A 23,157-nucleotide genomic window follows, 5' to 3' on the forward strand; every position below is an offset into this window, starting at 1 on the left:
CATAACCCTCTGTTGATTACTATGTCCCATACGTGTGAGAAGTATAGCAAGAAGACTGAAATAGTGCAGCAAGGTCTCAGGGACAAGTGTGTCCAGTGGTTGTCATGTCCGAATAAAGATAGCAGCATTCCATTACTATAAAAATTAAGCCAGGGGGGTCCAGTAAGGACTTTTTGAGAGTTAGACTTTATGAGTTAGCTTTGGAATAGAGATAAAATAATAAAATAATGTGTGCTTCTTCCAAGTGATTTCATTAGAGTCTATCCATAGCATCAAATGAAGAAATGCCTGATGGATTAAGGACTGAAAGAGTACACAGTCTTAAATGAACTTGGTGCTATTTTGAATGCAGAAACTGAGACACAGCATGAAGAGAAATATCTGTCATTGTCTGGCAAACCTCACTATAACTGTGAAGAAGTAAAATACTGTTCAGTTCAGTGACCAGGTTAAGTTCAAAAATACTAAACGTATGTCTCAGCAAAACATGTTTAAGTCAGCTTCTTAGTTGTAATATCCGTATCCTATTATTTATATGCAAGATAAATATTATTTCATTAATTCTCTGATGCATGGGCGTCATCGCCATTAAATCTACATTAAACATTTCATAATTATTCATTTGGACCCCCCCCCCCCCCACATTTAACATAAAATATTAGTTTTATGCCAGTGTGTCCCCCCCACATTCAAAATGCTTCTGATACCCCTGCTCTGATGTATGTCATAAATATAAATCAGACAATAAATATCAAACTCATACTTTCTGTATTGCTTACACCTTACAATATATCATTGAAATAATAAAACAAATACTGTACTTGGAATGTGTACAAAATTTCTAAGCTGCATTTTGAGTAATTTCTTGTAATGTTTTTAATTTTTGTTTCCTAGGACCAAGGACTTACTTTTTTCATCTGAGTGACTGAGTGGATAAAAATGGAAAGAACTGAAAGGAGAGATGTGCCCGACAAAGAAACATTCTTCTGCAAACATTTAATTTCAGGATTTGTTATCAGGCTTGTTTCATAAAAAAATATAATCAATTCATTAATTATTTTTTGCTTGGAAGCAACTGGAATTTTACTGTATTCTGGTATCCTGGACAACTATACCTCATTTTGCATTTTCCATTTTTAACTTTATTTTAATCAGGAGAAACTGAAATCTGTGAGAAAGCAAAGGAGCAGGCATTTTTCATAAAGGAGTTATCACTGAACTTTAAATACTTAAGGTGACTTGAATTCCATAATATTCCCTGCTGCTGTACCCTAGCACTCGATGTGATGATGAAGCCCACCATGCTGGGTTGCCATAGTTACCTGTACTTACTAAACAGGTTCCCTCTGAATTTCTTAAAGAGAAACACTGGCCAGTAAAGAAAAGGTAGCTGTATAGAAAGCCATCGTTATTAAACAGTTACTTACATTTCATATTTTACTGCTTAGCAACACTTACAGTTAAAGTGCCATAACCATCTTCAAAGTTTACAAAAAAAAGTGACTCCTGCAACTGCCAATAAATTGTTTACACCTCATAAGAAAGTACTATTTTTCTATTTTAGTGTGATTTTGCAGAAGGTCAAATTGCTAAAGAACATTTAAGTGCCAAAAATAAAAGACATTACTGCCAAATAAAAAACAGACAGAGATAAGACCAAGTTTACAGCTGAAAGTACAAAGTTTTTAAAAAGGCTTTTTCTTAGATCTTTTGATGGATTTTTGTGTCGTTTTTGTGGAGCTGAGCAAGAGTAGTCCCAGGAGGTAAAGTATTAGTTTCTTCATTGCTTATTTGTAAAGGTTCATGCGGTTTCAATTTTCTCATGCTTATTGATCAATATTGACTAAAAGCCAGATTTGTCAGACATATCATTTTCTAAATCGGTAGAGTCATTTTAAAGTTGCGTTGCCTCATACAGCTTTATAATGTGAAAATGTAGGTTTAAATCTACGTAACCAAATGTTTACACAGTATACTTATATTAACAGATCCACACTGAATGTAAACAAACAAAGGAATGAATGAATAAACAAACAAATAAACTGAAGAAAAACACTTTACTGTTATAGATCACCTACTGCTTGTAGCTGAAAAGGACAAGGACATATGCCTCATAAAATCTGAATAGTGCTACAATTTCATGAGATGTAGTTGTGTTGTTTCTGTGTACCATTCAAAAATTTCAGACCTTGGAGATTCTGAGCACACTGCCTGGATCATTAGGTAAAAAAACAGCTGAGCACAATGAATAAGAAGTTATCAAAAAGTATAGGGCTTGGGACAAAACAGCAGTTCTCAGATCCCAGCCCTTCCACTTGATGTTTACATGCACTCCCACATTTCCCTGTTTATTAGATAAGTGTTTTCTCAGCACTTTACAGTGTGGGCTGATGTTTCTTCAGTCTCTTTTTGCAGGTGATGGTATAGCTAACAGACTGAGTGGAGAGAGCTGCACAGCATAAAGTCAACATCTAGAACACTGGACACCTTGAACTTTGATTTACAAAAATGAAATCAATTGCCTGTCACAGGATGTGTTCTTTTGTTCTTTTTTTGATGTTTTCTCCTGTCATTGCTATGGTGACGAGCTCCACTGAGCATCAGGCAGCAAATGGGAGTCCAAGCAGTGCAACTTTTGTACTTTTTACCAGCCATGGTAACAAGCAAACAATGAAGTCTGCTGGCAATTCGGAGCTGGCCATGAAAATATCTGAGATTCCACCAAAACCTTTGCCGCAAATCATGCTCCCCAGGAACATGACAGCTGATGCTCTAAAGCCGCCACTTGGGGCTGCCCAGGTGGCTCCACCAAAAAAAGGACTTGTGGATGTGGACGTTTGCAAAGGTTACTATGATGTGATGGGCCAATATGATCTGACCTTCAATTGCACCAAAGGCACATACATATATTGCTGTGGGACCTGCCACTACCGCTTCTGCTGTGAGCACCAGAGCAGCCGCTTGGACCAGGAGTCCTGCAAGAACTACGACTCTCCTGTGTGGGCCAACACACAACCACCTGCAACCCCAGCACCAGGCCAACGATCTGACCCAAACTTTGATCCACTCCAGCAGCAGAACAACAACACCATGTACGTCATAGGAGGTGTGATTTCCTTCACGGTGGTGGTGGCGGTGGGCATTAAGGTGGCCTTCCACAAGGTGTCCCGTCGGCCCAGGCACAGGGATATAAACGTGCCAAGGTGAGAACTAATAAGCAACAAAGAGAGTTCTTTATGGCTTTATGTTCTTTATGGCTCTTTACTAGTATGAAATTGTTTCTGGTTTATATTGCTTTTTCCTATTGTTAAGCTACCACAAAGCTATGTTATACTAATAATTAGAAGAATAATTTAAAAGCTTATATAATGGCAAAATTAATTGTATATAGTGATTACTAAATGACAATCAAGCAGTTACAATGCATATCTAAGAGTGGGAAGATGTGGCTAGGGATGAAATGCTTATCTGTTTCACAGTCAACCACGGTGAAATTTCAGATTGTTAGTAATATTATTTCAAATTTTAATTATCATTACAACCATGGCTGATTACTATGCTTTAAAAAGCTCACATTTAATGCTGTTCAGCATCAACCAAAGTTAGCAACAGTCTTCCATATGTAGGTGCCCAGGCGCAGCATGCAACATGCATTTGTTTCATGTCAGAACATGGTGGAAGGCAGTGACCTTTGGGAGTGACAGCTCTCCACAGGCATTTAATGTCAATGTGCATTTGATATGGTTTTCATGTGTTTACATAAGGTATTGGCTATGTTATTATTTTAATGTTCATGCAAACAAAAAGTGCATACTGCTGCTAATTTTATTTATGGTGTTCAAGATAAAACTAGGTGAAATAATTTCAGTTTGTGTATTAGTACATTTTGAACATTTCAGCAAATTTTAACAATACCGCAATAATACTGATAACTGTGATAATTTTGGTCACTATAATTGTGATTTTCATGCCATTTCATCTCTAGATCTGGCCATAATGGATGTGCCCATTAAAGTCTCAGGAGAGGTACTTTTAGACCCTGCTTGCACTTGGTTGTAAAATGCGGCTTGCTTAATCAGATCACAGTTGAACAGCACTAAATACAAGTGTAAATGACCACCAACACACATTGTGATCTATTCATTCAAACCAGTTGCAGAGGTGGTCTGGGATGCATTTGACCACAAATCTTTTGTAATGTAAAGGTGAATTAATATTTCCTCTTGCGATTTCAGGCTGGGGACGATCGTGAGCATGGCAGCTTGTGTTCCTACTACATTTCTTTGATGCAGATCGTTGCAGTCAGTGCATGCGTACAGTGGTTATTCCACCAGATCAGAGAAACCAAATGTATTGCAACAGTGCAACAGTTTTAAAGTTATTAGTCTAGACTTGGATGGTATATTGAAATACTTTTTTGGGAACTTCCTAAGTTTCCCAGTTTGAGAAAAAGTAATGAGTCCTTGAACCAGTGGGAGGCCTTAGGCGGGTGTTACCGGGCACATAGCACATGGAAGAATGAGACTTCCGTGGAAGAACTTTTATTATCGGAGGGGGCGATCTGAAGACGTAATCGGGGCACGGAGCAAGGGGTCGGAGAAGCCGGTGAAGTCAAGCCGAGGGGGTACACAGGACATGGGACGGGCGGACACAGGTGGGAGTCGGGGAAGCGGGGAGTAACGGGACCAATACGGGAGGACTGGGCTAGGGCTGCAGAGAAGACAAAGAGAGAAACGCTCAGTAAGTCGCATGGAAATCAACAATACCTCACGCCGAGGAGAGCGAGGTGACTCCTTTTAAAGCCACAGGTACAGGTGGACAAGATTCTGCAGATTAGGGAGTGCACTCCATCCATCGGGGGCGTGGTCGGGACGTGACAGCGGGTTTTCCAACTTTCGATTTAACAAAATTCTTCTCTGAGCTAAAAGTGAAGCAAAGGCACTGTATTGGCATAAATACTTATGACAAAATTAGCTGGGTACCCCACCCAAGATGCATTTTAAAACCAAGTGTGAACTAGACCAAAAAGTACCCTTCTGTGTGTATACAGTCTATGCTGATTTGTCGCGTTCATCAGGGTTGGAGGGTATTCCACAAAGCAGGATTAAGGGAAAGTCTGACTTATTTCAATAAGTCTGGCTCATTTAAGTGGGAGTTCCGTTCCATCAACATGTATTAAATGAATCCCCGCTGAGCTACCATGGTAACTTAGGTGAGTGAACAAGTCTGCTCCGGACCAGGTTAACTGTATTGCTTAGTTAAGCGTTGTCTCAAAGAACGTCCGACGTGTGGGAACAGATTCCCAAAAGTTCATTCCGTTCCGCTCTCACTCCTCTTGTCGTGTAATAAATATAATAAAGCCTATAAAAATCACGTCGCAGCATTCCAATTCATTCTAAAATAATTAAAATAAAAGCGTACCAATATTACAAAGGTCAAGCATGAAATGCAATGACTGAAATTGAAAAAAGAAATCTGTTAAAATAATATGAACAGGAAGATATTATTTTGTTTAGTCACAGTCTACTGTGTTAGTGGAAAGACATGAGACTAAATTTAGAGATGGCGTTAGTTTGAGTCTGACTTTTTCGGGAAAGTCTGGGTTTCTTTAGCTACTTTCTTGGAATACCCCCCTGCTCCGTGATGCAGGCCCCCAGTTGTCAATTGCAACAACAACAGTGTTCGTGACAAAGATAAAGGATCCTTTATGATTCCAAAGATTATTAAAAAACTTAATAGTATTTTATTGGTTGTGCAAAAGCAATAAAAGAGCAGTCATACGGATTAAATAAGTTTAACTATATGTCACACTACGCGGTGGTCAGTGAAAGTTAGGACAGCTTATCTGTTATCCTAGGAGAGCTTACTGACGATTTTGGGAAGTTAGGATATTATACAGCACCATAACAGAACAGACAAATGCTGTCATAAATGGGAATTAAATCGACTAGGCAAGATCGATCTGTTGTGACTTAGTTTGCAATGTAACCATTTAGATTAAGTTTTGTTTAAAGTCTGCCCACTGAGTGTGGTGAGTGACTTTGACAGAATTTTAATGATTATTGGTATAATTTAAATTGTAATTTAAACAACAATATAACAATTTAAATAACAATTAATTTGCTTTTAAAATATTTAAATGACAATTTAAATGACATATTAATTTATTGACTATTGTCACTAAACACCCTCCATATTACTGTGTTCATTTCCATAGATAACAGTACTGGGATTCATTAGTTGATAAACATTGGCTTACATTTGTTAGCATGCTAACGCTACTGCATTTCATGATCCCCATTCTGTTTATGGTTGTGGTGCCTGATGTAACCAAATGTGAATACAAGCAATTTGCCATTTAAATTAGAACAAGTAAGCTGACATAAACAACTTTGGTTTTAAAACAAAACAAAACAAAAACAGCATGTCCTAAAGGCCATTCTTATCCTTTCACGTTAGGCAAACCATCCACTATGTATGACAGAGGCAACACTGACTGGGCACCAATAATGAACTTGGGACAGAGCAATTTAAAGAGTCTGACATCATCACAGGCATCAAGAGAGGAATGCAAAAAGAAACAAGACAGTCTCTTCAGCAAAATGAAAGCAGCACATACTAGGATAAAATAAATCAATCAGCAGTTTACCTTTACAACACATTCATTTATGTGCGATCAGATTTGTTGTAATAACAACAATTGACACAAGCCTGTAATGTTAACGTTACAACACAGAACAACATAACTGTTTACCAGTACATGACGCAAATAACGATAAACAATATACAGTAGTTTGCAAACCCCCTCGAAGGTCATCATAATTTTAGAACATTCACCTTTTTGTTTTTGAGCCATCCCAGTGTCACTTTGGCCTTATGCTTAGGGTCATTTTCAAGTTGAAAAAAGAATCTTCTGGACTGCAACAAGTTCTCTTGCAATATTGTCTGGTATTTGTGTCCAACCATTGTCCCTTCAACTCTGACAAGATTCCCAGTCCCAGCACAGTATCCCCATAGCATGATACTGCCACCATATTTCACTGTAGGTATGGTGTTTCTTGAGGCATGGGCCGTGTTAGTTTTACACCACACATCTTTGAAGTTGGCCAAAAACTGGGTCTTTCTCATGCTTTGTAGTAAATGCCATATGTGCGTTTATGTGGATATTCTTAAAGAATGGCTTCTGGCTACCCTCCCATTGTGGCCTGTTTCATGGAGCACTCCAGTTTCAGCCAATGAGCACTGCAGCCTTCTGAGAGTGAAAGTTGGATTTTTAGTAGCCTCTCTCACCAGTCGACATCTTGGTCTTATGCTTGGTTTTGAGGGATGGCCCGTTCTAGTAACTGAGTGCTGTGATGAACCTTCCACTTGCAGATGATGGATTCAACAGTGCTTAATGGGGCATCCAAACTCCTCAATATTTTTGTAGTCATTTCCTGCCTTGTGCATTTCAATGATATTGTTTATCTGATATCAGCAGAATGTTCCTTTGTCTTAATTTTTGCAGTGATCGTCCAACAAAAACAATGGCCCTTCCAAAGGCTACTTTTATATCCAGAGAGAAACATCAGGACTAAGTAGTACCTAATTATGTTTAATTATGGTCTATTAACTGTCACCTTTGTGTCATTTGTGATTAATTTGTCATTTATGTAAACCTGGAGCTTCCAAAGCACTGACCTATTCTGCCATTTAAAAATATACTGGAGCAAAAGAATTTCCAAAATAAATATGGTTTGAGAAAACTGTGTATATATATTTCATACAATTGTCATGACTTTCAAGGGGGTTGAATACTTTTGCAGGCCACTGTCTGCATAGATAAACACACACACAAGCACACATACATACATACATACATATATGCTATATATGCATATACATACATATACTGTATATCTGAGGCTCCTTCAGCAAGGCCCTTAACCCATAGCTCCCTGGGTGCTGCTATATGTGGCTGCCCTTCACAGTCAGCTTGTTCTCACCTACAGAGAGCAAGTTGGGGGAGGCATAAAAGAGAAATTCCCCACGGGGATCAATAAAGTATCTATTATTATTATAATTACTCCATTACCAATGCACCAAGATGGCATGCATTACTATTGCAACCCTCCTAGTGCTCCCCTACTGGTCTGGCATCCCCGGGTTACACACACACCTGCACAGAGTTACGTTGTGATGTTATGTTTCTTTTCCCTCTTTTTCATGTCTCCCTCAGGGCTCTGGTAGACATCTTGCGTCACCAGTCTAGTCCAGTACAGCAAGCAGAGCGGAACAACAGTGTTGCTCTAGGTCCTGGGGGGAACGAGGGGACCCTGGGACGACCCCCCAAAAACCTGTATACACCTGTACCTCAGGGCAAAGAGAACCGAAGTGAGTGACAGTTAAGCATGGTGGACGTGATGGAACGTTGGATGATCACATATATATCTCAAAGAGAGAGATTAAAAGCAGGTCGATGTAAAAGGAGATTGGAAAGAGGACAGAACAAAGGAGATAAACAGTTCATGTTTATACCATATATACCATTACAGAGCTTCATGTACTCCAGGAAGCTAATACTCAGGCACCCACAAAAACTCACAGGAGATGACAACACATGACAGCTATGCTCTGTCTTGCAGTTGGGAATTTGCACCACAATTTCATCTACCTGTCTGATTCCAGTCCCAAACACAATGCTACAATCGGTAAGGAAATCCATGCAGATAGTATGCCTGTAGAATTGAATTTGTTTGTCTTTGCGCTGAAATGGCTGGCAGTGTGCGTGTGGTGCAATTGTCTATGACACACAGGTCCTAAGTATCAAGCTATGTTGCGCTTCTGCGTGGCATTTTAACCAAGTTTAATACAGTTTCTGTAGCATTATACGTAGTTTATATAATACATAAGCTACTTATTATATCAGGTTTGCTTTCAGTTTTAGTGGAATTTATGTGCTGATCAAATGCATGTCAGACTAAAGATGACATTATTTATACTGTACTACTTTTCACAGACACTATCCAAAGTATTTGTACTGTATTGTAATACTTCCATTAACCTGTAATTTATCTGTTTTTTTTTTCTTTTTGCAAAAGTAGCACAGTGTTTATTATTCAAATTGGAGGAGGATAATATTTGCAAAACTTCATTAATCACTTTATACCTTACAAGTTTTCCAAACTGGGTAAAAGATAAATCTATTGTTTCTGTTCAGAGAACAGATTTGTAATAGAGATTACAAATCTAGAGATACAATAGACCTAAATTACAATACTAAAACAAAGTGAAGAAAGAATTACCCTGGAAGCATGTGTGCAAATAGAAAGAACTTTATAATTCATACAAATTTAAAATTGATTTTAACTGAACTTTTTTTTTAATCACATTTTAAACATCATTTTAATAATAGCTATGGCTACAGACTCTGCTGTACCTTTCACTTCAACTTTCCCTTTATAGACATAAACAATTCTGTGACAGTTCAGGTTGACTACCACGTCAAACTAATAACAAAAAAATGTAATTCTGAAAAACTTTGTTCACAAATGAATGCTGGACATGCATCTCTTTTTGGGCCACACTGTAGTGGCTGTTATGACAAGTCTTTGTCTTAAATGTGATTACAGTCAAACAGTCCTTTTCTTTTGGACTTTTCTCTAGTTTTAATCATAATTTCATATGACAGCTAATCATATGGCACAGACTCTTGGCAATTCATACTGCAAGGAATTAGAATTATTCAATTAATATGACTATTCTAGGTATTGCTTTTGTCTGGTCTTGGGCCTTGTCCTCTGGTCGAATCCTGCAGAATGTGAGATAACATCTAGGACCGCTCTGGAGAAGATGGTCATTGCCTCAGCTCAGGAGTAGTTTTTACTGAAGCACAAAACTTTGAAACTGTAAAACATATTTACTGGCTTACAGACACAGGCATTGATTCATGAAGGAAAGTTTTCAATTCATGAATTTAGCTGAAAGAACTTAAGTCAGACCCAGGTATCATCATGACAGATGCCAGTTCTACAGGACTGGATGTTAGTAAAGGTTAAAGTAGTGGCTTTCTGATTCACTGATATTTATTTGGGGCTGATTTGACCTTGACAATCCTTACTTTTCAGGCAATGGTTTATTTGCTTGAAAAGCTCACCTGCATGTGTCATTGCATCACGGCTAACTGTAACCTTGAGGGGTATCTGTAATGCAAAGTTCAACTGCTAGATATTTATTGCACTTCAGTCAAGTTTAACAAAGTTTAACAAATTAGTTCCCATCATTTCATGAGTTAAAATAGTAAATCTTAGAACATAAGAACATAAGAAATTTACAAACGAGAGGAGGCCATTCGGCCCATCAAGCTCGTTTGGGGAGAACTTAACTAATAGCTCAGAGTTGTTAAAATCTTATCTAGCTCTGATTTAAAGGAACCCATGGTTTTAGCTTCCGCTACACTAGCAGGAAGACTATTCCATACTCTAACTACACGCTGTGTAAAGAAGTGCTTCCTCAAATTTGTTTTAAAATATTCTCCCGCTAATTTCCACTTATGGCCACGAGTTCTAGTATTTAGACTAATATTGAAATAGTCATTTGGCTGAACAGCATCCAGACCCGTTAGAATCTTATAGACCTGAATCATATCCCCCCTTAGTCTCCTTTGCTTAAGGCTGAACAGATTCAGTTCCGCTAACCTGAATCTGTTCAGCCTTGAGCAAAGGAGACTAAGGGGGGATATGATTCAGGTCTATAAGATTCTAACGGGTCTTACTTATGTTTGAGATTATTTTTAGCAAAGGTTGATTAAAGATGGTATTTAAAGCATTCAAAACAAGTTAGTACACTTAATGTGAACTTCCCGTTTTTGCACTTATTAACTTCCAGTTAGGTCACATTTTATATCATTTTATTGTCCTGCTTTCCTACATCGTTAACTGCCACAATCCGAGTGCCATAATATCATGCTCACTAAAAGAAAGTTATGAAGATGTGATGAAATTTTACTATTAAAAAGGTCACATGATTTTAGATAGACAGAAAAAAATCTTGAAAGCAATCAGTAAAAATTTTTGTTCACAAAGGAAAATGTCAGAACTATTATACACCAAACTCTGTATTTTATTTCCAAACTATCAGCCTGATAGGAGGCTGTACCTAAACACCTCCAGATCATGCGTGATAACTCAGACATTTCACCAGGATACATTCTTTATAGACCACAAACTTTCTGTGGATCATGTTCATATTTTGACTATGGGTTACATTCTGATTATTAAATAGATATTTCCTGTTTTCGCAGAGCGCCCACCGCATATGAACAACACCACGCTTGCCTCCACTGGAACACTGCTCTCCAGCAAACACAGCAATGCCTCTGCCCCCCACCCCTCTCTCTCGCACTCTTTTCACAACCTGGCCCAGCTGCCCCCATCCTATGAGACAAGCACCAAATCTGAGATGAATAGGTACAGCTCGCTGAAGAGGCTGGGTAAGTGATCCTGGAAAATGGATTGGGTCTCCAGGAGATATTTGAGTTGATTTGGGAAATATGTAGAACTTCCTGGTAAGAGTTGTAGTGAATATGAATATGTCATGAATATGTCAGAACGAGATGCAGATGATGTCCTACTTCTGGAAAATGTTTCTCACCTTGAATTGCTTCTCTTTTTCCAAAATGAAAACAGAAAAGGATCTGGATGACTACTCTGGATATTATACCACCAAACGGCGGCCAAACAATGCTCCTCCTTCCTTTCACTCATCTCAGCACCACCTCCACTGGGGTGGGGACTATACACTGGGGGCCAGGGGCACGCTCCCTCTGCACACGTCACGCCCGAGAATTCACGTGCCACCGGGGCCATCTCCAACACCAAACCCTTATCCTTTACAGCCGCCTCAGTCACAGTACAACCCCAACTTTGACACACTGTCCAAGCCTCCGCGAAGAGTGATGTCTCAGGACCAGCTGCTTAATCTGGGAGATGGCAATACTACATTGTCCAGACTAACTAAAAACCAACAGCACCAGTATTATAAAGCTGTGGCAGCAGCAAAAAGCTCGAACTCACAAACCCTCCGGAAGTCACACGAAAGGCTCCTTGTGTCCCCTGATCAGTTGGGGGAAAGAGTTAGTGGAGGAGTGGGTACTGGAGAGTTTGGGGGGATGGTCCCCACGCTGCCACGGCTTACCCCCAGCCAGAAAGCGCAATCCCAACAAAATGTTTGTGCTACCCCCTCGCTTGACCGACATCACATGATCAAAATGAACTCCCACCCCACCTCCGGCAGGGAGCAGGAGCGCAGCGCACCAATGCCTACCCACACGGGAGGGGCCGTGGGCTGGGGGGAGTTACCTGGAGGGGGCACAGGAACACTAGGGGGCCACAATGCCAGAAGATTAGCTTTTGCAGCCAAGAGGCAGAACACCATCGAGCAGTTACACTTTATTCCTGGTGGGGGGGGTGTGGGTGTAGCGGCAACTGGGAATCAGGGCTTGAGGACAGGGAGCAAGAATGAAGTGACAGTGTAGGGGAAAAGGCGACGAGGAGCAGGACAGGCTGGGGATAGACTTTGGTGTTCATGTGAGAAAGGAGCAGGTGATGGACAGAGGAAATGGGAACAGGAAGACTGGCAGCTAAGTGCAGCATATAGGGTTTTAAGGATGGCTATTATAAAGACAGGAAGTGTTATAAAAAATACTTTTTCAAACTCTTGAAATGTCAGGTCAATTTTTAAATCAAGGTTTCCTGCAATTGAGCGTCAAAACAGAAAAGACAAAGATAAAGACGATAAACAAATAGGAAGTTACTTCGGAACAGGAGAGGCAGTGATTTGAACTTCAATACACTTTACAGTGATAATTTTCAAAAAAACAAAAAACAAACAAAAAAATTTCAGCCATATTTTGAAGGAAAGAGGGTGGGCACAGAGTAGCCTTTACAAAAGTGGGCAAGTAGATTTCCTCTGTTAAGTCTCCATGCATTCGCTTCTGCTATGGCTGTGCGTGTTGGTCCATAACACACATAGGGGGGCGCACACTGCTTCCCCTGTGAAGTCACATGTTCTCCTGTGATGGAATGACTGGACAAAAGAGGAACATAGTTATATCATAATGCTATAATGGTTATTAAAAGCTGCGTTTACTGGATTGTATGTTTGCAATGACAGTAAAATATATCTGCCTGTTCAAACATAGAATGACTTATAAGAATACTTATAAGAATACTTAAGAAAATTTCCTTGATTTTCTCCCAAATTTGGCCAGTTTGTAGTGAACCACTTCATTATTCTGTTGACACACTCCCTGGCATGCCCACCAGTACATGGGCTATTTATCAGTGTAATGGAGCCACTTACACACTGGTCAACCATTACAAACCAAAGCAACTTTCACAAAAGAAGAGTGATTTTACAAGGCTACTTAGCCACCACTAACAGCTAGCAAACAAAATAGTTCCGGCATGAGCAAGAAGACTGAGTAATGGGACTTAAGCATTGCTCACAGAGAGCAACTTTACTGTCCATGGCACTGCTGAGTCTTATATTCTGGGTAAAAAACAGTCAGTATTTGGTTCCACTATTCTAATCTGTAAATGATCTTTGGTGCTCGGAAGCATAGACTGCAATGGCAGGTAGGGAATGCTTACAATCCATTTGCACACTGGTGAGAGGCAATTCCTCCATGTCATTATCAGGAAGTGTGTCAAATGTAGCGTGCTGTTTTGTCCAGTCATATTTGCCACGGCTGCAATATGTAAACTGTAATCATGGAGAAGCAGGAGATTCAGCTTATCACTACTGACCATGAATCAACGTGAAATGAAAGCTCTCCTGACAATCAGCACTTGAGAAAAAAAAATCATTTGACAAATATTTTTTTGGTGTTGTGTAATAAAGGCACATTGATTCGTTTGTGTCAGTTTTCAGCAATATTTGTATTGTATGTATCTGATACTAACAAGTCAGCCTCACAAGTTGTGTTGGGCTGCATGTCATTTAGGTCTGATTACATTTTGAGCAAAATGGTCAGAACTATTATCTGCATTTATGATTTTTATGAACTGCAGTTGTTAGCTCTAACTCATTTCATTAATTTAATATATTTGAAAAAATGATATTATGGACAATTACATTAAGGGCTATTTTAGAAATTGTTTCTGTATCTAAAATCTGTATTCTAATCTGTAATCTATTTAAAGCTTAGAATAATTTTGAGTCAATGTGCAATGTTTAGCATATAAAACACAGTAATGAATCTAGGTGTAAAAGTTAGAAAATGTATGAAACACAAGGCTTCTACTATCTAGTGTGACGTGCTGCAGAAAACCTGTAGCATGACACAAATCCAATAACATTTACAAAACCAATGTCAGCATGGTATGTTTTGTGAATTATATTCTGCTAAATCATTTGAAAGTATTTCATTTTATGGTATGAGGCCATGTGTTAATTAAATCTGTCTAGCTGTTGATTTGATTGAATACTTTCCTCACATCTCGTTTGTGATTGGCTGAAGGGGATAAAATTGGGTTACAGTGTGTTTACATTAGCAGTGTCTGTAGGTTTTTCCACTTTCCTACATTTGAAGGAACATAACTATTCAACATTATATGAACTGAGTGTTCAGTCAGACAATGTTTATTCACTCTGTGGTACATCTGTCATTATAGTATTTAATCAATACTTTCATACTTCTTGATTGCTGATTGTTATTATTGTTCTTTGCATTCTCCTTTGTGGGTTTTTAATGTGTCTGAACTTTTGAATTTTTAATTTTAAATCATTATGTTACTGGAAGCAATGTACAAACTGAAAGAAAGAGCAAGAAAAGAATGTGGATATTACACTGAAGGATAAGGTCATGAAGCTAACATGTTTAATTGTGTGTGTGCATGTGAGAAAGAGAGGGAGAATGAGATACAATCAAAAAACCTTCAGTATTTTTTTTAATTATCAGTTATTTTTTTAATTATTGCAAATACATTCAGATATGGTTTTAATCATTTTATAATGTTACTTAAAGTTGAATTAATAGATTCCAAGATGTTTTCACTCTATTTAAACTTTGAGTAAATGGTTTGTAATAGTGCTTTGTAATTTAGTTAAATTGTAGCTGTGCTGTGCACTTGTAAATGTACTATTTGAAAATGTGTGAGTGCGTTAGAGTGTGTGCGAGCGCATGTGTTTGTGGATTGAGCTGGAAGGGGGGGCAGGAGGATCTGTCAAATGATTCATTTTCTAGAGAAGAGTATTTGTTGTTGGTTTTATTCCTAGCTTTAGGGAAACACAACGGGAGACAGTACAGTAATTGATTTACCAACAGGCAACCCAACATTCTTGTCCAGAAGATTAAGTGAAAATCCTTATTTTCCATGCATGCAACTCTTCCTTGATTACTATGAGAAAATCTCACATTTGTGAAAAAAATTAAGTTAATAAAAAAGTACAACTCAAGTCATGTTTTTTTAATGAAACGAGCACTTTAAAATGATAGATTGCATCAATACTACAGTAATTATAGGGAAACCTATACTTAACCTATTCTTAAGAATTTAACATATGTACTTAATTATGAAGAGGGAAAGAATGAATGCAAAAAACAAGAGAGAAGAAGAACCAAAATAGAGATACTTTTATTCATTCCCATGGGGGAATTCTCTTTTTGGCTGCCCCATTTTGCTCTCCATGAGACACATAGACTGGTAAAAGCAATCTTGGGGATCACAGCACAGGGTCAGCCTGTGTATCACCCCTTGAGCAATTGGGGGTTAAGGGCCTTGCTCAGGGGCCCAAATGTGGTATTAATCTGCCAGTCCTATGATTGGAACTGGTGACCTTATGATCATAGGAACATAACATGCTAAGCCACACACTACCCCTCAAAGGGAGAAAAAATGCCTCTGGGGGTTCATGGTTAGCTAGCTGCCAAGCACCTGGGCATGCAAACATTATAGAACACAGAGAAAAATAAGCTATTTTACTAAAAGCAAGATGCAAATTGTCATCACAGTCAAAGATCATCAGTAAGTTAGTTCTCCCAATAAGATATATTGAAGAAACCTACATTTTTTAAGGGTCCAAAGCACATAGTGCTATGGGCCATTATTGTTTTTCTTAGGATAATAATAATAATAATAATAATAATAATAATAATAATAATAATAATAATTATTATTATTATTATTATTATTATTATTATTATTATTATTATTGTTTTGGGTTGTAATCAACTCCATTCCAAACTCAGAAGCAGAGATTATTAACTATTATAATTTTCTCAAAGGCACTTAAATCAACATGACATCACATACAGTACTGTATAAGGCCTTCCCAAAAGTGAAGTTCCACGTAACACTGAACACTCCAACGGCAAAGAAATAACCAGTTCATTACAAGAACACCTACAACTTCCTGTATTCCCCTTTATATTTCTTCCACAGTGTCGTAATACTCCGATTTTCATTGGTTAGCCCTAGGAACATACATAAGAAGGTAACCATGAAACACTCTACGATGGATCAACAAAGCCCTTTTCAGCATACACAGGCTGTACATTTAGAAAAGCCATGTTTTATGTGCTGATGGAGATTCATGATTTTTCATGGGTAGGTACTTTGACTGCCTATTTAGAGCAGAGCCCACTCATCCCATTAGTCTCAGCAGTTTGAAGAAATCTTGTTCAGAGGAAATTTTCATCCAAAGGAGCTTTATTTTCCATCTGCATAAATTGTTTTTTTTCTCTCCATATAGGATGTCTTAGATGCACCTTGGACAGTTTTTCAAAAAACTTCTGCGTAGTTCATTGGGCTATTAACAGTAGACTTCTGTCAGCGGATGCATTTAAAATGTGAAAGCAATACCTGTATATTGCATCGCTGTTCAATTCCAATGTTAAAGGGTATACTCCAGAAAAATATAGATGCTACCTCTGTAACGTTGGAATAGAAAATGAGCAAAGTAAATCTGGAAAAAAACTTACCTACCAATATACAAAATTTTATATAGTCCCCTATGACGTCACACTTAATTTAGTTACATTTGCGTAGGCACAAACTAATCAAAAAGATCATCTATAACCCTCTTGGATTTCTGGTCGTCTCCCACACTCAATAGATATGTAATTGCTGTTGGACAGGTTACTCAAATCGGACTTTGTGCGAGTCCCGTCAATGGCAATGCAGTGACGCCAATCGGGTAACTTTTTCAGTCATTTACACATTTTCCAGTTAAAAACTTCTCGCTTAGATAAGGGCGATCTGATAAATGTTGAAATGATAAATTATTGGTAAAATATAAAAAAATAAAGCGAATACATGCCAAAATACTGTCAAACTAAAATAAAGAGAAATAACTCATCAATAAATTAATGTTTAACTTGGTAATTAAATAATATATTCCAAGACCATGGGCGTAAATTACGGGGGGGATGGGGGGTTGTAGCCCCACCCAATACATCAAAACAGCTAATACAAACCCCCCTCGTAATCATGTTTCCCCCGTAATGGGTGGAGACCTCAACCCCCCTAATGTTCCAGCCAAAGTTACGCCCTTGTCCAAGGCCAATTTCATGTTGCATATTGTACAGTAAGTAAATAAATGAGTACTGTGATGTTTCATTGGCGATGGCTCACGGCTGGCAGCTGGAAATTTCATACAATTCCCAGTGAACATTACACTATTATGTCGACAACCGTTGCACCTTAATATAACCAAGGACTCGTGAGGAATACAATTTGGAAAGTAGCCGGGGAAGCGTTCAGCTTTAATATCCATATAAAGATACAGAAACGTTAACACGGGATGAAGACGCGTATTTTTTAGTTTATTACTCGTAAAATGTTTATGACGTACTTTACTGTTTATAACGTAATTTACTGACAAATTGACAAATTTATCATTTTCGGATATTATCCAGGTCACCGCCCCCACGACCCTGACCTATAGAAGGTTTTCGGAGGTGGGTGAAGGTACTATAATGTTTGACACCTGACACACAGTTAACACTCCTTGAATCATTGTGTAGTTTAAGTATGTTACTCGACGGATGACTGTTTGCGATGTTACAATTCAGGTATAAATTATTCTGTATAACAATAAGGATATTGTAACAGAACCATTCACATGACCATCATTGTCAGCACGTTTCTAGCAATAACGCAAGACATACAGCCACACACACAGGAAATACGGTAATTATGCTATTTCCGGCTGGAAACGTGCCTCTTCAAGGGCATCCGCCATTTTGAGGGGCAGCGTCAAAGGATTGCGGGTCTGATGGGGAGTTTGAATGTAATAAAATGGCCTCAAAAGTCCCTGAAACGTAGTCATTTTATCTAGATATGTTGTTCCTCTACGAATGCACAATAATAATTGTCCACGTAATATACTTAGTCTGGCTAACGTACCAGAAAAACTCTAAAAATTAAAAATAATTGTCTAGAATTCACTCCTGTTTAACGATGATATTTGTAAATAAGACCGGAAAACAAAATGCAATATAAATAGAAAATACATCTACAAACAGTGCAGTATGACAGGAATTTCAACAAACTGTGATCAAACTGCATGGCGAGCAAAATGAATTAATAGCGAAACATAAGAGGTTTCTGTATAGACAGCTGTAAAAAGAATTGGTGCCTTATTTTTAGGATATGAGCTTTTTCACTATAAGTAGCAATAAAGATGAATTATTCCTTATACAAAACTGTCATCTTATATCATTATATTCTTTAATTACTTGAGTTTTACAAAAATAAAGTTCTATTTTGTGTCTTATAAATCTGTCCAGTAGTTTACCCATTCCGTAGAGAAGCTTGTTGAACGCCATAATTTGATGGAACTAGAATAGCACCCGGAACTATTCTAAAGACGGGAAACACGACCATAGGGACACATGAACCTGTACCATACGGAAGTATTCTAATGTCCGGAAATAGCTGAAGGGATGCGAATACATAAATGCATACTGAGGTTTAGAGACTCTTCAGATCCAAATGGTTAGCAAAGTATTTTTCCCTCATAGAATAAAAAACACTACCGTATAACCTGAGAGAGAAAAGGAAAATAAGGAAATTATTGTACGCGCGGCATTTTGCTTATTTGCGCGGACGAACTAGCCGCTAGCCGATTTGCAATCCCAACGGAAATTGCGTTTTGTTAACGGCTTGAAAATAGTGCAGGAGAGGCTGCTGAAAGAGGGCCTTGGTTTTGGAACTACTTTTCACTTAATGTGAAACACGGACCTGGGGAATTTTCTGCTTCCCCATGCTCTGAATTATTATTTTAAAAGTGTTCTTCTTGTTGTTGGTTTTTCTTCTAACGGGGATTTGAGCACTAAACGCACAAGATTAGATGTTTGTCCAGCTAACGTGCCACGTATTTTGACAAGCTTGTTTGGTAGTTGTATTTTTTTTCTTCCAGGTAGCTTGTGACTGACTTTACTGTGTAATTTTCTTTTAAGACAGTATATGATTTTTTATATATTAATAGAACGTATAAGTACTGAGTTATCTGTATATGTTACGCACTTTGTATACGTAGTTTAGCGAGCAGCAAGCTACAGGGAGATGTGAATGCAAATAGTCTCTCCCTCCCTTTCCCTTCTCCCCGTTTTTCGCACTGCACAAAAAGTACAGCATATAATTGTTGAAAAACACGTGATATGAAGGTGAGTAATCTTTTTTCAATATGCCAAGTTTTGTCTTGTTTCACATAGGATGTTGGCGTTAAGTTCTAGTTGGTATTCTTTTCTTACTAGTCATTTTTATGTACTGGTGAAATTTGATCAGTACAGTGCAGACAATGCAACGGTTAAGTCTGATTTGTTAACTTTGAAAAAAGTGAGATCTTGTACATGCATGCATGCTGCTGTTCTAGTAACCGAACCTGGTTATGAAATGTACCTTTTGAAATATCTCCTTGGAATTCAAAACTACAACGTATAACCATTGCCATTTCTACTTTCTCATTATTTACAATTGCATCGAGACGTCAAATCAAAATATCCGCTGAACTAATTCAGTTTGCTGCCATGAAAATTAAGATTCTCGAAAGTAAAAATCCTCGGCTGACCTTTTCCATGGAAATTTGAATTAAACGTTAAATGGAATGCATTTCAAAAGCACCAGGGTGTTTAAAAATTATGGTTATATGTAGCTGGTATAACCAACTAATTGGCAACATTTTTGGTGAAATACCTGCAAAGTTTATTTCGAATAAAGGACTCGGTTGGTTAGGAAATTGGAAAAGTACTGCAATTACAATTTTCCAATGAGAGTAATTACATGTAGTAGTCTCCGACGTGAATTTCATAGTATTTTCCCAAAAACGAGCAAATATTTTAAAGCATCCTTAATGCTGGAGTAGGTCTGTTGAGGAAATTGCTGAGAAGAAATTGAGTCACCAGATATTTTGCAATTCTAGTTTCTCTAAGTTTAACATTTCTTGTGTGTCCCTATAGCATCGATCAAGTATCCCACTTATACAAAACAGCGCATTCTTTTTCCATTGACTTTTTAAAAGAATTTGTTTTAAAACGGTGATCTTGATCTCTGCAATGCAGAGCCACACTTGAATCTGTTGATGAGCACTCAGTTTCTAACAAAAAAACTAAATGATGAAATTATTTTTTAATGTAATAATCTTAGTTTAAATAGCAAGCAGTAATTTATGACATTAGTGTTTTTATGCTTTTGTGAAAATATTTTAAGCCTTATTGTTTTAGCAATTAAATGCATATAGTGTTCTAGGGCATCAACTAACAGTATCTTGATATCATTAAGTTGCAAAACCTAATATAAAGAACCCATATGGTTTTCATGTGAGTCTATATGAAATCACTAAGGCCAGGTTCATACTTCCTGTGAATGCAGTGCTGTGGTGCTCATGTTGTAGTGCTGGACCATTCACAATTGTGAATGTTCAAACTTCTTGCACCAGGCAGTTGTGTACTTTTGCTGTGTGCCATTTTAACTTGGAAGTCAGAATTTCCATGTCCCTAGTTGAAAATTTCAACTGAAACGCCCCTCTGTAGTTGGAGTTCCGATTCCGAAAGTTAGAGGAACCTCTACAACCAAGACCTCAGAATTCAAGATGGCTGCACCCTTCATCAACAAAAGTGAAAGCTGTAGTTATATATTGTTTATTATAGGGATGTTAACCGATGACCGTTTGACCGGTGGTTGACCGTATCAACGTTAACCGGTCAAAGTTGTCGGTAATCGGTTAAAAAAAAAAGTGATATCTAAATTAGGCTATTATAGACAGTGGACTATATACGCTACTACAGTTAGCCATCTCATTCCTCATCTTTTTGTGTTAAGTGAACAAATTATCCCTCACACTCAATTTTTCATAACTCGCCTGTTTGTACTTAATAAACCAATAAAAACATTTGGCGCGAGGTCACAGCGTTTGGGTTCGCGCGCTCACAAGGTTTGCGAAAAGTAAAGGCAACAGGCTAGACACTTGTCTTTTTGAAAAATAAAAAAATAATATTAATTATACAACAGAGTTGTCCTGTCCGTTATTAGAAGGCACACAGTGAGTTAGACCTGCCTTGGCCGGTGCGTCTTTTACGCATTCTGAAGGTGCCTGTTTTATCCATTGGTTTTATCATGTTGCAGTCTATTAGGCAACATTCCGCATAAGATGGGCTTAGATTTGGAAATACATTACATCTATATTTCAGTGGTAACCGATAAGGTGATGATGATCATCATCTTTCTTTATTATGGTTAGCACTACCTCAACTAAAGCGGCGTCTCTTCGGAGCTGTCATTTTCTTAAATGAGCCGTGGCAATGTTTCAAATGAGCTTCTAACCTAGACAAACGCCTTTATTTTCAAAGCGATCACCTTGTACCCAAACCATTTCAAACTAAGGAGCCATTTGTCCTACGATTACATACAACAAGCTCTTCGGCGCCGCGTTTGCGGGACTCATGTTTCGCGCTGTAGGGGATTTTAAAAAAGTGACATGAGTGGCAGTGTGTGTGTGTGTGTGTGTGTGTGTGCGGGAGGCAGAGCGGCAGAGAGATGCGACAGAGTTGCGAAATTGCAGGCGCGGCTCGAAATGGCTGTTATTTCAAATAGCGTACCATATTTTAAACTAATCGGTTAACCGGTTTCAACCGGCTACTGAGGCTCGGTGGTCGGTCAAGAATTTTTTTAGTTTTCGCCATCCCTAGTTTATTACCACTTGTGTCTTATCTCTGTCTAATTAAGTTGGTCGTACACACAGTACTAACCATTATCTGTGGGTATTTTGCTGTAGTATTTGTATCTGCAAAATACCATGTAATGCTGTGTTATCAACTGGTATTGCTAACAGTGGCTAACAAAAACCTGGCTAGAACTGGTACTGCTAAAGGACTTACAGACTTGTTATGGAACATGGTTAACTCGGGTGTGACATCATTCCCTGCTCTGACTTCCAAGGTAAATGAAACGCAGTATTTGAAGCCACACCTGGATTAGTGCTGTCGAGCAAATCTGCTCTTAAGTCATGTCTATGGGTGTTGTATTAAAAATAGGAATCTTGCTAATTGTGTATCATGTTCTTACAGTACACAAGGAATGGTTATTGTTGTCTAAAACATTTCCGTAAACTGAAATGATCTGAAAATAAAATGAAAAACCTAAATAAAAACTTTAAATATTGTTCATAGAGGTGCACTGATTCCGCTTCTTCGGTGCCAATCTGATTCCTATTCCTGTACCTGAACAATGGTATTTGATGTCCTTGTACTGCAGAAGGTATGCACATGACATCACAGCTGGCAGAAAACACTGTGCACTTGTAAAAAACTGAGTTGCAGAGTTAGTGTTAAGCTTGAATGCTGCAAAAAACAGCTAACATGCAATTGATTGTACAAATCTTTTTAACAAGAAATATATTCTTTTTCATAGATTGCTGAAAACTAAATAAAGTATTAGTTGTGGGTCAGTTACATATGGCCGATAACCAATCCATCTAAATAGGTATGGTTTGGTGCCGATACTGATCCTGAATTTTGGATCGGTGCCCCTCTAATTGCTTACCAAAGTAATCTAATTAAATAAACATCAAATAGTTTTCGTTACTGGTTTTATATACTGTTTAGCTAAAGTAATGATTTTTTGTCTTTGGGTTTCTATTATTCAATGCAATTGAACCATAGAAACAGCTAACAGC

The 23,157-nt window shown here is 38.1% G+C and overlaps 1 protein-coding gene and 1 long non-coding RNA gene across 7 annotated transcripts; one reads left to right on the plus strand and one right to left on the minus strand.

Moving 5' to 3' along the window:
• Positions 1-673: 673 nt before the first annotated feature.
• Positions 674-15,438, plus strand: LOC140587479 (protein shisa-7-like). 5 transcript variants are annotated; one of them, XM_072708733.1, is made up of 6 exons: positions 674-1,763; positions 2,403-3,203; positions 8,219-8,373; positions 8,625-8,690; positions 11,282-11,470; positions 11,667-15,438. In XM_072708733.1, the coding sequence occupies exons 2-6, from the start codon at positions 2,509-2,511 to the stop codon at positions 12,512-12,514; spliced, it is 1,953 nt and encodes a 650-aa protein (XP_072564834.1). In that variant the 5' UTR covers positions 674-1,763; positions 2,403-2,508; the 3' UTR covers positions 12,515-15,438. The 5 variants fall into 5 exon arrangements, with proteins under 5 accessions (XP_072564834.1, XP_072564833.1, XP_072564835.1 ...); XM_072708732.1 differs by having other exon boundaries at positions 2,416-3,203; XM_072708734.1 differs by having other exon boundaries at positions 674-1,234.
• On the minus strand, positions 4,526-18,837 carry LOC111842651 (uncharacterized). 2 transcript variants are annotated; one of them, XR_011989155.1, is made up of 4 exons: positions 18,781-18,837; positions 8,159-8,346; positions 7,887-7,985; positions 4,526-4,710 (listed from the first exon to the last, which is right to left on the minus strand). It is a non-coding gene; the product is annotated as an uncharacterized lncRNA (long non-coding RNA). The 2 variants fall into 2 exon arrangements; XR_011989156.1 differs by lacking the exon at positions 4,526-4,710 and adding an exon at positions 4,730-4,921.
• Positions 18,838-23,157: the final 4,320 nt, after the last annotated feature.

The sequence above is a fragment of the Paramormyrops kingsleyae genome, unplaced genomic scaffold, assembly GCF_048594095.1.
Source record: "Paramormyrops kingsleyae isolate MSU_618 unplaced genomic scaffold, PKINGS_0.4 ups267, whole genome shotgun sequence".
NCBI lineage: Eukaryota > Metazoa > Chordata > Actinopteri > Osteoglossiformes > Mormyridae > Paramormyrops > Paramormyrops kingsleyae.

Coding starts and splice junctions, on each gene's coding strand:
- LOC140587479 (XM_072708731.1), top strand. CDS start 2,509: ATGAAATCAATTGCCTGTCACAGGATGTGTTCTTTTGTTCTTTTTTTG. Junction 3,204..8,218: donor AGGGATATAAACGTGCCAAG/GTGAGAACTAAT, acceptor TGTCTCCCTCAG/GGCTCTGGTAGACATCTTGC. Junction 8,374..8,624: donor TCAGGGCAAAGAGAACCGAA/GTGAGTGACAGT, acceptor TCTGTCTTGCAG/TTGGGAATTTGCACCACAAT.